The 14,082-nt window shown below is 43.9% G+C and overlaps 1 protein-coding gene across 3 annotated transcripts in view; it reads right to left on the bottom strand.

The window, feature by feature from the left end:
- Positions 1 to 13,816, bottom strand: part of CORIN (corin, serine peptidase) — a 251,914-nt gene extending 238,098 nt beyond the window's left edge. The window contains exon 1 of one of the 3 annotated variants that reach the window (XM_012499842.2): positions 13,597 to 13,816. In XM_012499842.2, coding sequence (XP_012355296.1) covers positions 13,597 to 13,659 — 63 coding nt within the window. In that variant the 5' untranslated portion in view covers positions 13,660 to 13,816. The remainder of the gene's footprint in view (positions 1 to 13,596) is intronic. The other 2 variants (XM_012499841.1, XM_003258417.4) reach the window with 2 other exon arrangements.
- Between the last annotated feature and the right edge of the window lie 266 nt (positions 13,817 to 14,082).

Raw genomic sequence — 14,082 nt, 5'->3', positions numbered from 1 at the left:
CTTATTCAAAGAGCATTTTTGTTCCTCTTATTTGCATTCAGTTAATAGAGGTAATGTTAAACAACAACAGAAAAAAAAAAATACACACACAGTGCTACCAGGAGGCCAAACAGGTAAGCTGAGCTTGTCATAAAACAACTCAGACCATTGACCAAGGTACACCCAGGTGAGATCTTGCAGGTCCTCTGTTGGGGCCACTTCGCGTTCTCACCAGGATGCCTTAGGAAAAGCTTTTCTTTCTTTCTTCTTTGCTTTGTAGAGACAGTCTCAGTATGTTGCCCAGGCTGGTCTTTAACTCCTGGCCTCAAGCAATCCTCTCCCTTCAGCCTCCCAAAGTGCTGGGATTACAGCCATGAGCCACCATGCCTCAGGTTCACCTTCTTTGTTTTAATTTCAAACAGGATGGAAACTCAATTCTATTGTTATGATTCTATTGTTCTGCAGAAGAGGGCAGAATAAAAATCGCCACAGGCCAGACTAGAGCTGTATATCCAAGTCTTGATTTTGAATTCAAAAAAACCACAAAGGCCAAGGGGAAAGAGAACGCTAAACTCTCAAGTTTGTCCTAACCTCTTTAGGGAATGAAACTGGACACAGCCAGACAGTCCTTCAGTCATTCCTGGCTTGAAAGATCCCTCCCCACTCTGCCTTGCTTACCCAACGTGGGCAGCTGGGTGTGACAGCTTTGAGGGGCCTCCCCAGGGCTATTTTTAACCTGGTATTTTCTGCTTGCAGCCTTTCCACCAGGGCAGCCCCAGGTCCAGGGAGTCACTCCAGCTGGGAAATGTGAGCACACCGCTGGCCTGTGGCAAATGAGGTATTTTTAACTGAGACTTGAGAAGCTCAGAATTGTCATTGGCTTCAGGCCTCAGGGTGCGAGACACAAAACAGAGCCAAGCAAGAGAGGCTGTGTGCGGACTCTCCAGTTCCTTAGCAACCAATTGCCGGGCTTGTTGCTGGAGGAGGGCTCTGTAAGTGTCCTGATCAGCGATGGAAAGCCAGCCTCAGAGTCTTTCCTGGCAATCATGTGGCCCCCTCCCCATAGAAGTGAGGCCTGGGAGTCCCCTTGCAGGTGAAGTATTCTGTCTGGCTTTCCCACACCACACCTATCTGCGGCTGATTAGCATCACCTGGGACTTGCCAGACACATGAATTCTTGGGTCTCAACCCAGACCCGTTACATTAGAAACTGACAATGGGACCCAGTGATCTGTGTTGGGTCAGACCCTCCAGGTAATTCTCATGTACACTAAAGTTCCAGAATCACTGGCCTAATCACACATTCGCTAACATTCATATAGATAAAGATGTAAGAGTAACACTTGAATCCCACCAAGCCCACATTGCAGTAATTCTTTTAAATGAAGAACTTTATTTTTAGAACATTTTTACACTTACCAGAAAAAAAAAGTGAGCAGATAGTAAAGAGCACCAGTAACTTTTCCAAACCATTGCTTTTTTTTTTTTTTTAGACGGAGTCTTACTCTGTCACCCAGGCTGGAGGGCAGTGTCGTGATCTCGGCTCACTGCAACCTCTGCCTCCCAGGCTCAAATGATTCTCCTGCCTCAGCCTCCCAACTAGCTTACTAGATTACAGGTGCCCGCCACCATGTCTGGTCAATTTTTGTATTTTCAGTAGAGACAGGGATTCACCATGTTGTCCGGACTGGTCTCGAACTCCTGACCTCAGCAATCTGCCAGCCTCATCCTCCCAAAGTGCTAGGATTACAGGCGTGAGCCACTGAATCCAGAGCCAACCATTGCTTTTTTCTGCTGCACACTGTACCCTAATAAGAAAAACTCCTTCCTCTGTTCGTCCTTAAGGGCAGTGATAAGACACCAACTGAGTTTTTGCCATCAAAGGCAGCAGTTGGGTCAGAGAAAGAAATAGACCTCAGCGCTAAGGGAAGATAGCAGTAATGCACAAAAACCCTAGGAATGACTGCAAATGCCTACCCCAGCACAAGCTGAGATGAAGCCAACTGTGATTGTCTAAGACTCTGCAGCCAGAGCAACACCTTCACAAAACACGCTTGGAAATGATGTGAATATTTGTGTATCAGTTATATAGTCGTTTCTTCTTGCTGCTGTAACAAATTACCATACCCTTAGTAGTTTAAAGCAACACAACTTTATTATCTCACAATTCTGGAGGTCGGAAGTCTGAAATCAGTTTCACTGGACTAAAGTCAAGGTGTTATCAAGGCTGCTTCCTTCTGAAGGCTCTCAGGGGAAAATCTGTGCCTTTTTCAACTTATAGTGGCTGCGTCTATTCCCTGGCTAGTGGCCCCTTCCTGTATCTTCAAAGCACATTCCTCCTCCCATCTCTACATCCACCATCACTAATTGTCACATGTTTATTCTGACCTTTCTGCCTCTCTAAGGGCTTTGTAATCACATCAGGACCTCCCACATAATTCAAGATAATCTCCCCATCTCAAAATCCTTTATTTAATTACATTTGCAAAGTCCCTTTTGACACATAAAATAATATTCACAGGTCTCAGGGATTAGTATGTGGGTTTATCTAGGGGGTCCTTATTCGGAACATCTCGCTCCATATAGCGCTGTACTCTCTAATACCATAGACACTAGCTACGTGTTATCATTGAGCACCTGCAATGCAGCTCATTTGAACTAAGAAATGCTGTAGGGGGAGTGAAATTTAAAGACTTGTTATAAAAAAAAGTAAAAGATTTCATTAATAATTTTTATGTTGATTACATATTAAAATTATAAAATCTTGGATATATTGAGTTAAATAAGCTATCTTATTAAGATTAAATTCATCTGTTTCTTTTTGCTTTTTCAAGTGCAGCTACTAGACAATCTTAAATTACATCTGTGGCTAACATTATGTTTCTATTGGAGCAGTCCTACTACAGACCATAAAGGAGGCAGGGTGACATTAACTTTCAGTTGTTTTATTTTTGCCTTACTTATAAGAGAGCCCAGACTTTGGAAGCAACATTTCTTCTTTCTCTAGAGAGAGCCACTAAATTCCTGCAATTAAGATTTCAATTCAAGAGAGATATTTTATTAGGGATATGCACAACTAGATAAGCGTAACAATAAAAAAATACATTTATCCAGCAACATGCATTCTAATAAAGCATTTTCATTAATACATTCTTTCATTAAATCCTCATTACAGCCTTGTAAGAGATGTATTCTTCCAACTTTTCAGAGAAGAAAATGGAGCCTAAGGGAAATTAACGTGCTGGAGGAGCACCCAGTCAGTAAGTGATAAACTAGAACTTGAGCCCAATCTATGCACCTCTGCACCCAAGGCTGCCTGGCTGATTTCCTGGCTTGGGTTTAGTGGTTTAATCAGGCTCACTCTACTTCCTGAGTGGTTTTACTTTTAACCCTCCTAAGTTTCAGAGATCTCAGGATTTTCCCTTTCTACCTTAAAGTTCTGCTCCTTTGCTATTCTGAGCACATTTTTATTATGTTTTTTTAAAAATTATTTCTTAACTTTGAATGCATAGGGGCATATTTCCCACCTAGTTATTTAAAGAAGAAGATTTTCTCCTGTGTCACACTTCCTCAGCACCCAGAGGCACACCTGGCACCCAGCTTGATCCTGGGCCATCTGGTGGAAGAGCCCTCATACCAATGACTGTCCCTCCTCCTTCTGTTCACCACCCATAGCTGCATACATAGGTAAGATGTTCAGATCTGACCTCTAGCCAGAGTAGATACCCTCAGAGAAACCAGAGCTATGGTGGTTTAAACTGCCTCCCAGCTTTCCTCTGATCAGTCTTTTGGGGTTGAACAGGCAATTTTTCACTTTGGCAGAGGGTCACTGTAAGAAGAATTAGCAAATGCCCACTAAGAGGGAAGTGGACACTAAGATCATGTAGGAGGCCCCTTACCCAGGCAGCACTCCTATGGCATAATCAGAAATACGTATTTGTTTTTTTCCCCAATTCCTGACACAGGACTCCTTAAATCCCTTGGAATATCCTGAGTGATACGAGTGATAAGAGCACTTTTTGTTCTAACGAGGTGATTCTTGGATTCTTGAAAACCCCTAGCTAGCTTCAGGATAGGGGCTGGTCTCCAGAAAAACCAAACTTTGATTAGAAGCCTAGAGCTTTCAGCACTACTCCCCAACCTCATGGGAGGAGAGAGGGATAGACATTGAATTAATAACCACATACTCATGCCTGTGTGATGAACAAAATCTCCATAAAAACCCCTAAGTGTCAGGGCTTAGAGTTTCTGAATTGGTGAACACATCTACATTCTGGGAGCACTCCAACTCCATGGGGACAGAAGCTCCTGCACTTCCTAAGGGCATTGTGATCACATCAGGATCTCCCAGATAATCCAAGATAATCTCCCCATCTCAAAATCCTTAATTTAATTACATTTGCGAAGTCCCTTTTGACAATTTTGACATATAAAATAATATTCACAGGTCTCAGGGATTAAGATGTGGGTTTATTCTAGGGGTCATTGTTCAGACCATCTCACTCCATATAACCCTGTACTCTCTCATACCGTAGACATTTGCTACATGTCGTTATTGAGCACGTGCAATGTAGCTCATTTGAATGGAGAAATGCTGTAAGGGTGGTGAAATTTAAAGACTTGTTATGAAAAAAAAAGGTAGGCCAGGCGCGGTGGCTCACGCCTGTAATCTCAGCACTTTGGGAGGCCGAGGCGGGCGGATCACGAGGTCAGGAGATCCTGACCATCCTGGCTAACACGGTGAAACCCCATCTCTACTAAAAATACAAAAAATTAGCCTGGCGTGGTGGCAGGCGCCTGTAGTCCCAGCTACTAGGGAGGCTGAGGCAGGAGAATGGCGTGAACCCGGGAGGCGGAGCTTGCAGTGAGCCGAGATTGTGCCACTGCACTCTAGCCTGGGCGTCAGGGCGAGACTCCGTCTCAAAAAAAAAAAAAAAAAAGTAAAAGATTTCATTAATTTTTATGTTGATTACATATTAAAATTATAAAATCTTGGATATATTGAGTTAAATAAGCTAACTTATTAAGTTCAAATTTATCTGTTTCTTTTTGCTTTTTCAGTGCAGCTACTAGACAGTCTAAAATTACATCTGCGGCTAATATTATATTTCTACTGGGGCAGGACCCTTCTGGACCTTCTGGACCTTCTGGACCTTGGCCTAGGCACCCCTTCATCTGGCTGTTCATTCATATGCTTTATCATAAACCAGTGAATGTGAGTTAAGTGTTATCCTGAGTTTTGTGAGCCATTAGGGCAAATTATCAAACCTGAAGAGGGAGGGAGTTATGGGAACCCCTGATTCATGGCCAATCAGTCAGAAGTGCAGGTGGCCCAGAACTTGCAACTGTCATCTAAAGTGGGGGCAGTCTTGTGGGATCTGACACTAACTCCAGGTAGATAGTGTCAGAATTGAGTTGAATTATTGGACACCCAGTTGGTGTCAGAGAGTTGCAGCAGTGGTGTTAGGAAAGATACCATGCATCTGGTGTCAGGAAGGAAAAACACACACCAGCTTGTCAGCTATCAGAAAGGGAAGAGAGAAACAATAAAGTAAAATGGGACAGTGTCCTGCTCATTTTCTGCTGCCACATAAAAATTATAGCCTTTAGATCGAAAAAGGCCCTGAAAGAGTAAATAGTCCAACTACCTCATTTTACACAAGTAAACCAGGATCTGAAAGGTTAACTGACTTCTGTAAAATCTCAGCAACCTAGTACCAACTTCTTATTGAACTCCCCTTTCTGATGGTGCTTGACTTGGACAAAACTGTTTTAAAGGATGACAGAGAAAGAGTAAATAAAACAATATAGCTTTGATTTCCAAACCACACTACAGAGGAGTAGCATCTTGCTCCCAGAATAAGGCTCTAAAATAGGCACATGAAGATGAAAATCATGTACTGTCAAACTAATCCCTGAAAAGCCTTAAGAGAGTGTCACATTGGAGACCAATGTAACTTCCAACAATAAATCCCACATGGTGTTTTTTTTTTTTTTCAAAGCTGGAACAGGCTCATCGGTTGAGTACCAGATTAATTAATTGGCTTGAGGTTAGAGAATAAAATGGCACAATCTTTAAACCCAGGATCACACGTGGAACTGCAAAAAGGATACACATATAAGGCACTGGGTTCTGAAACTAATGGCAGATTCCTTTCTCTCATCTTTTGCTCTTACTCCAGGACACTGAATAGAATGACTCATATTAATTAAACATTCATCTCTCCTCCCTGCACTCATGGTTTAGGGTTTATTGCTTAGTTAGAAACTAAGCTTCACAAGTGCATGAATCCCTGTTTTGTTCATGGATGTCTCCTAAGTGCCTAATAATATACCTGTCACATAAATGTTTGTTAAATAAGGGGATGAATGTATTCTTTTTGTCCAGGCTGTCTAGTTGAATTCTCATACATTAAAGCTATTTAGGTCTAGCTATGGCTTTCACTTCTTGGGAAGTTGTGGTGCTATTACCAGAAAAATTCAAACAGAACTATGCATTAAAAGATTTTTCACCGTTCAGGAGGTTCTTTGAGTCCCAGATTAAGATTTCCTGGTACTGTCAATCTCTATCTATGACACTTCAGCAGAATGACACTTTCGTGGCTTCAGAGACACTGACACCTACTTTCATAGCTGCATGGGACTTTAAAACTCCCCCAAAGAGCTACAAACAAAAGGTACTCTTCAAGTGCTGCCAACCTAAAGGTTAACGGGTTGAAGGGACCCTGGGCTAAGGAAGCACAAGCTGGAGACACCAAAATGGTCTTCGCAACTCGCCTCTATATTTTCTGCCCTGCTTCTAAGCCAGCCTGTTGGCCGACTGGCCCTTCTCCACAGATGTCCGTCTTGAGCCTCTTACAGAGTTTCAGCACTGACATTAAATGACAAGATGGATCACCTACATGACCACCTTGGATCCTCAACCAGCCTGATCAAAGCATTGACACTGCATGTGTCACCACCAGCTCTGATGGTTTGGACATGTAGAAATGTATTGCAGGAGAATATGCAAATGGCTGCTGTAAGGTGAGCTGATCGGGACGACTGCCAGCAGGCAGAGGGGAAGGCATAATTAATGGGCACCCTTCAGCAGAGCTCAGAGCAGACCAAACACCAATGCAGAAGGCTCAAGAAAGAGGCAAACAGACTAGCCAGTGCTCCAGGATGACTGTGGCTCTTTATGAGTGAAGAGAAAGGGTAGAGACTGAAAACAGAGCTGGGGACAGTGACAGGCTTGGGGAAGAACAGCTGACTCCGCAGTCCCAGGGTGAGTCATCCCATGTGTTCCACACCCAGGTAGAAAGCGCTCATTAGCAGAACATAATCTCCCAACCTGCATGATGATCGTCTGCCCATGAGAACAATAAACATTACAGATTGTGCTTGCACTAAAGCAGATTTAGTAAAGCCTCAGGAACAGAATATGCTTCATGGGGTAAGAAACCCAGTTAGGGAAAAGACTGACCTATCTATGCATCTGTAATGGGTTGAATAGTGTCTCCAAAATATATGTCCACCCAGAACCTCAAAATGTGTCCTTCCTTTGGATATAGGGTCTTTGCAGTTGTAGTTAGTTAGGACAAGGTCATACTGGATTAGGGTGAAGCCTAAATCCAATATGACTGATATTCTTACAATAAGAGAACACACAGAAACACACACCAGGAAGGCCATGGAAGTAAAATATATAGTTTGTCAAACGAGGATGAGTTCAAGAAGGGGTCCTACGTAGTGAGGTGGAGTATTAGTTTTTAAGCCTGATTAAATTAAACACTTGGTGGATCTTTCCCCCAAACATTGAACTTAGTATTATAGTGCTTTCATTCTTATAAAAAATGGTACAACATGTAGGAGTACATATAGAGGGAGAATAGCCTCCTTCTTTTGTATTAGTTTCTGCTCTAAGCCAGGAAAATCATCAGCCATAAAGCTCATAGGGAGGGAAAAGAACAATACATAAGCAAAATCATCAAGGCTGAAGGGGAGAACTCAGAGGATTATGTGACTAATACTCACTTGTCAGTGATTTATACATGAATCTGGCCATTTACTATTCAACAAATGCCTAGGCCATGTAAGAGACCTCAACAAAACAGAAGTGATTCTGCTATAGGAAACCACTTCTTAAAAGAAAAAGAAACAAATAGAGGTGCTTTACAGAAAACTTTTTCTTTTCTTTCTTTTTTTTTTTTTTGAGATGGAGTCTCACTCTATCACCCAGGCCGGAGTGCACTGGCATGATCTCGGCTCACTGCAGGCTCCGCCTCCCGGATTTAAGCAATTCTCTTGCCTCAGCCTCCCAAGTAGCTGGGACTACAGGCAGGTGCCATCACGCCCCGGTAATTTTTTTGTATTTTCAGTAGAGATGGGGTTTTGCCATGTTGGCCAAGCTGGTCTTGAACTCTTGACCTCAGGTGATCCGTCTGGCTCAGCCTCCAGTAATCCCAGTGAGCCACTGTGCCTTGGCCTAGGAAAATTTTTATCATCCTAAAATCTTACATCATCACTCAAGCAAAAGAAAGCTCTAGAACTACCTGAGAGAACAGCCTGCAACGAAGGAGATCATGTATCTGTGCTGCCCAATACAGTTGCCACCAGCTTTATAAAATAACTGAGCACTTAAAATGTGCCCAAGGAGACTGAAGAAATAAATTTTTAATCTGATGTAATGTTGATTAAATTTGCTAAATTTGATTTAATAATTTAATAATTAATAAAATTAATTTAATCATTAATTAAAATTGCTAAATGCAATTGGCTAAGAGCTACTCCATTGCATCACATGGCTCTAGAGTCACAGAAAGCTGCCTGTGGAAAAAGTCTTGAGACATTTCTCACCAAGTCTAGGATAAGACTGGATCCTCAAGTAAAAACAGATTAGGAAACAAATCACCAAAGCAATTATGAGCAAGAAAAAAAAAGCTAGAGGTATCATACGTCATGATTTCAAAATATATTACAAAGCTACACTAATCAAAACAGTGTGGTACTCATATGAAAACAGCCATATGGCCAAACAGAAGAGAGATCCCAGAAATAAACTCATACATACATGGTTGACAAGGACGCCAAGAATATACAATGGAGGAAAGATATGTCTTCAACAAATGGTGCTGGGAAAACTGGCTATACATATGCAAAAGAATAACATTGGACATTTATCTCATGCCATGCACAAAAATCAAGTTAAAATGGATTAAAGACTTAAGCATAAGACCTGAAACTGTAAAATTTCTGAAAGAAAACATAAGGGAAAATCTTGACATTGACCTTGGCGATAATTTCTTGGATACGACACCAAAAGCACAGCAAAAAAAAAAAGCAATAATAACCAAATAAGATTATGCTAAACTAAAAAGCTTCTGCATGGCAAACGATATGATCAACAAAATGAAAAGGCAATCTATAAAGTGGGAGAAAATGTTTGCGAATCATGTATCTGATAAAGGATGAATATCCAACATATATAAGGAACTCCTTCAATTCGGTAGCCAAAAAGCTAATAACCTGATTTTAAAATGGGCAAAAGCCCTAAATAGACATTACTCCAAAGAAGACATACAAATAGCCAGTAAGTATATGAAAGATGCTCAACATCACTAATCATCAGAGAATTACAAATCAAAACCACAAAGAGATTTCAGCCCTTTGCCACTTGTTAACATGATCAAAAAACAAAAGATAACAAGTGTTGGATGCCAAGAAAATGGATCTCTTGTATATGATTCATGGGAATGTAAACTGGTGCAACCATATGGGAAAGAGTATGGAATTTCCTCAAAAAAGTTAAAAATAGAACTATCATATGATCCAGCATATGGTACCAGCATACAGTATAGAACCACCATATGATCCCATTTCTAGATGTGAAACCAAAGAATTTAAAATTGGGATCTTGAAAAGACATCTGCATTCCCATGTGCATTGCAGCATTATTCACAATAGCAAAAAACGTAGGAGCAGCCTAATGTCCACTGATAGATGAATGGATAAAGAAAAATGGGGTATATATAAACTGTATGTATATATACATACAGTAGAATATTACTCAGCCTTAACAAAGAAACAAATCATACCATTTCTGACAACAGAGATGAACCTAGAGGACACTATGCTAAGTGAAATAAGCCAGACACAGAAGGACAAATACTACATGATCCCACTTAAATGAGGAATCTTAAAATAGTCAAACTCACAGAAGCAGAGAGTAGAATGGTGGTTTCCCAGAGGAGGAGGAAATGGGGAGGTATTGGACCAAGGGTATAAAATTTCAGTAATGCAAGATAAATAAGTCCTAGAGATCTACTACACAGCATGGCTTCTGTAGTTAACAATACTATATTCTATACTTAAAAATTTGCTAGGTGGGTAGATCTTATGTTAAGTGTCCTTATAACAGAATAATAATAACAATAATAAAGATGGCAGAAGGGAACTTTTGAAGATAGGTTTGTGACATTAATTGTGGTGATGGTTTTATAGATGTATACTTGTTTCTAAACTTATCACATTGTTTACATTAAATATATACAGGTTTTTGCTCGCCAATACTTCAATAAAGTAGTTTTTTAAAAAGGGTTAGGGAACCTTCATTGGAATATACCACTATTACATAAAGTACTTCCAGTACCTTCTAGTACATATTCCATAGTCTGCAGTGTCCTTACCGGTGGTCAATAGTACCATCTACATTTTCTGACCAAGGAAACTGAGGCCCAGCAGGAAGATTATTTGACTTGCTAAGAGCCTTGCGGTTTTTAAGGGGCAGAGTCAGAGGTCTGACAGCAAAGCTCCTACTCTTCCCGCCAAGGCAGGTCATCTACAGCACCTTCTACTCGTAAGGGGTCTGCCATTTCCACCCTGTCTGAACAGACATAAAACAAACAAGTGTATTGTGTCTGTGTGCGTCTTTATGTGAGTGTGTAGACTCTGAGGAACAGGTAAGTCTTGGAGTCCCTTGAGTGTTTAGTGTGAACCTAGTATGTTTAGCCAGCCAGTATCAGGTCAGTACCCTTTAGCCAGCCAGCCTCGTTTTCCACTTGGTCCAGGAAAATGGAATGGCAAGAATAGTGATGGGGCTAACAGGATGCATGAATGCATACTTGTTGAATAACTTATTTGGTAGAAGTAGCAGGTCAAACAGACCTTTCCCCCTCAGATACACTCAGCAACAATTCAGTGTTGCGGCTCTCCTGCTCCTCAGAGAGTTCTTATTACCACAGCAGCGGAGACACTCAGAAACCCTAAGACCACAAGTCTTTGTGTTGAAAGAGGCCAGAAGTGCGGAAAAGAGGAAAAATAAGGAAAGGAGTACCTCATTAACAGTATGGAGATTTGAAAGTACAGGCTTTTGAAAGTGACTCTCTGGAGCTCCTGGGCCACTCAGCTTCTCCTCTAACTTCCTGTCTGCCCCCAACAGTGGGGGAGGTCAACAGAGGGGCTGGCCAGGCAATAGAACTAGCAAATGCTGAAATCCACATGAAGCTATGGTGGAGAATGTGACCCTGCCAAAAGGAAACCACAGCTGGTAGTGGAATGCAAGATGCGGAAGCACTGATGCCTGCCTTCTATGCTGTTGCTATTGTGATTCCTGCAGCATTATGAGGAAGGTTTCTGATGGAATGAGTTGTGCATCTTTTAAGAAAGTGTCCCTACACCTGGATATGTGCTTGATGAAGTTAATAGAGCAATTCTTGGTGTGTCTTTTTAACCCACAGGAAGGTTAACAGAGGCGTTCCTCGTTGGTCCTGTAAGCCTACCCTGAAAGGAACTTTCTGGAAAGAGTCCCCGCCTCCTTAAAAAATGCCTTATAGAATCTTGAGGTTTTGAGGTTGTTGTTTCCACACCCAAATAACCCCAAAATAGTTCATCCTATTGAAAATCTTGGTGTCCTGGAAAGCATTCTATGGAAAACCTGCCTGGTCAGCCAAGCCCACATGTGAGTCTATGCATACATCTCCTCTAACCCCGCAAGCCCCAGGATCTGAGGACCAATTTTTAGCACAATCTCACACAACAAAACTATTGGGCACCTAATAATAGAAACAAGCTAATGAATGTTTTGACTGTGACAGAAAAAATGGTTTAATAACTTTTTATAAATGCATGGTTTCTTCTCATTGTCTCAGGGTTATGCCAAAATTAATTTCAAAACTATCTGCTTAAATGTGTCCTTGGACAATAATCACCAGTAAGTCCTGACTTCACCCCCTTTCTGGTAGTGGTCTGACGTTCCTCTGCAGAGTTTTGCTTCCATCGATAAGTTACTTTAAATAAAAAGTTAAAATAAAAACTAGAAGCCACAATTGTGCCTATGTCAGTCGTCGAAGTCTTGTACAGGAGTCAGTCTTTGCAGCGCATCGTTCTCAGAAGTTTCCCGCGGGAGGAAAGCTCCACTTTATGAATTACTCGAACAGCTTCCCTGGGAATGCCCAGCCCCGCAGCTTCCCTGCTGAATTCATAGTCAGAGCTCCCAGGGCTCGGTCCCAGGAACCGGGAGCCGTGCAAAAAGCGCGTACACTGCCATCCACTGGCCCCGAGCAGGTAGTAGCAGGAGTGGGGCGCCCGCCACGGGAGCTAGGGAACTGGGTCCCGGTAAGATCCGACAAGACACTCCCTTCCGCCCGCACAGCCTGCCCTCTCTGCCTGCAGCTAGCGTCACCGGTCGGTCCCCGATTCGGAGCCGCTGGGACCCTCGCGGTAGCAAGCGGATTCCGGGGCCCTAATGACACCGAAGGAGAGGGGCAGCCGCAAATTAGACCCTCTTCCTGGGGGCTCAGGCCAGTAGGGACTGTCCGTGGTGCCCTTCCCTTTCTTTCTCCTCCTGAACGAGAGCCGACGCTGCCCCTTCCCAGGACTGGATCGGAGCCCGCCAAATCCTACAGCGCAGAGCCTGCGTCCCCGGCGGCCAGCGCTCCTGTGCCTAGGCAGGTTCACGCCGGAGAAAGTTTGCACGCAGGGACCTACAAGTTCCCAGCACTCTGCAAGAGGGCCAGTTCTGGGATGCCAGCACTTAGGACGGGCGAGTGATCCCCAGGCACCAACTGGGGGCCGGGGAACCAAGCGCGAGCCCGGGCTATGGAGGGACCCAGACCCAGGCGCTCGCAGCTGGGGAAGGAGGCTTACGTCTGGGGCAGGCAAGACTGCTGCGCAGTCCTTCCAGCCACCGGGCGCCCGCGACGCCGGCGCAGAGAGGAAGCTGTAGATCCCCGAGGGGCTGGCTCCCCTGCCGCCAGTGTGCAGCCAAGTCCACTAGATGCGTGGAGGGCACCGTGCGGAGGAGGGACTCTGCAGGAAAGGTGGCATCGCCCCCGGCAGGGAGACCGGGGTCTCCGGATCGAGCCGACTAGAACACTGAAGGAAACCCTGCCCATGACCCTGGGAGGGTCTCGGACGTCGGGCGACCCGGGTGGAGGTCGGGACCAGGGCCGTGCGCCTGGGAACTGGGTGCAGGGCGCTGAGCGCGGGACTGTCAGAGCGGGAGCTCACCGACGGCCGGGAAAGGAGGTGGCATCTGGCGGAGGAGAGGACGGGGGCGGGAGGGGCTGACCCTGAATTCACCGGGACTAAGAGGCCATCACACCTGGCTGCGGAAGGACAGCGAATCATTGATCTTACCGGCTTTGGGGACCCGGCTCTGCGGTAGCACTCTTCCGGAGCGAGGGCAGGAGACTGTTTCATGGATAACAAGTCTCGCTTATTCTTCTGTCCACTTTTATCTTGGTCGCTTTTCTCTCCTCTACGTGTCCCCCGGGGAGGCACTACGGATGCCTTTCTCCAAGCTCAAGAGAAACAAACTGAACTTTAAGCGCCAGGGGCCCCATATTTTGTCTGCTCTACAGATCCCACCCGCAGACCACACCCTCCCTTCACTCCCGTCTCTGGGTCCCACCCATAATAATCCGTAATGACAGATCCTCCGTGTCCCCACCTCTTTGCATTCAAAGAAGTTATTCTTCAGGGGCATATGGAAAGTCAGTTTCTGCTGGTCTCCCTCAAAAACTTACACTCCACGAGGGCAGCAGAAAAGGACAGGATGATTAAGTTTAAGTTGTGGAAGAGTGGTTGGGAGCAAAAGAGTTACTTTTCTCCAAATTTGCCATA

Source organism: Nomascus leucogenys, chromosome 20, assembly GCF_006542625.1.
Source record: "Nomascus leucogenys isolate Asia chromosome 20, Asia_NLE_v1, whole genome shotgun sequence".
NCBI lineage: Eukaryota > Metazoa > Chordata > Mammalia > Primates > Hylobatidae > Nomascus > Nomascus leucogenys.
Note: the sequence above shows the minus strand (reverse complement) of the source record. Positions and strands in the feature narration are given on the sequence as shown.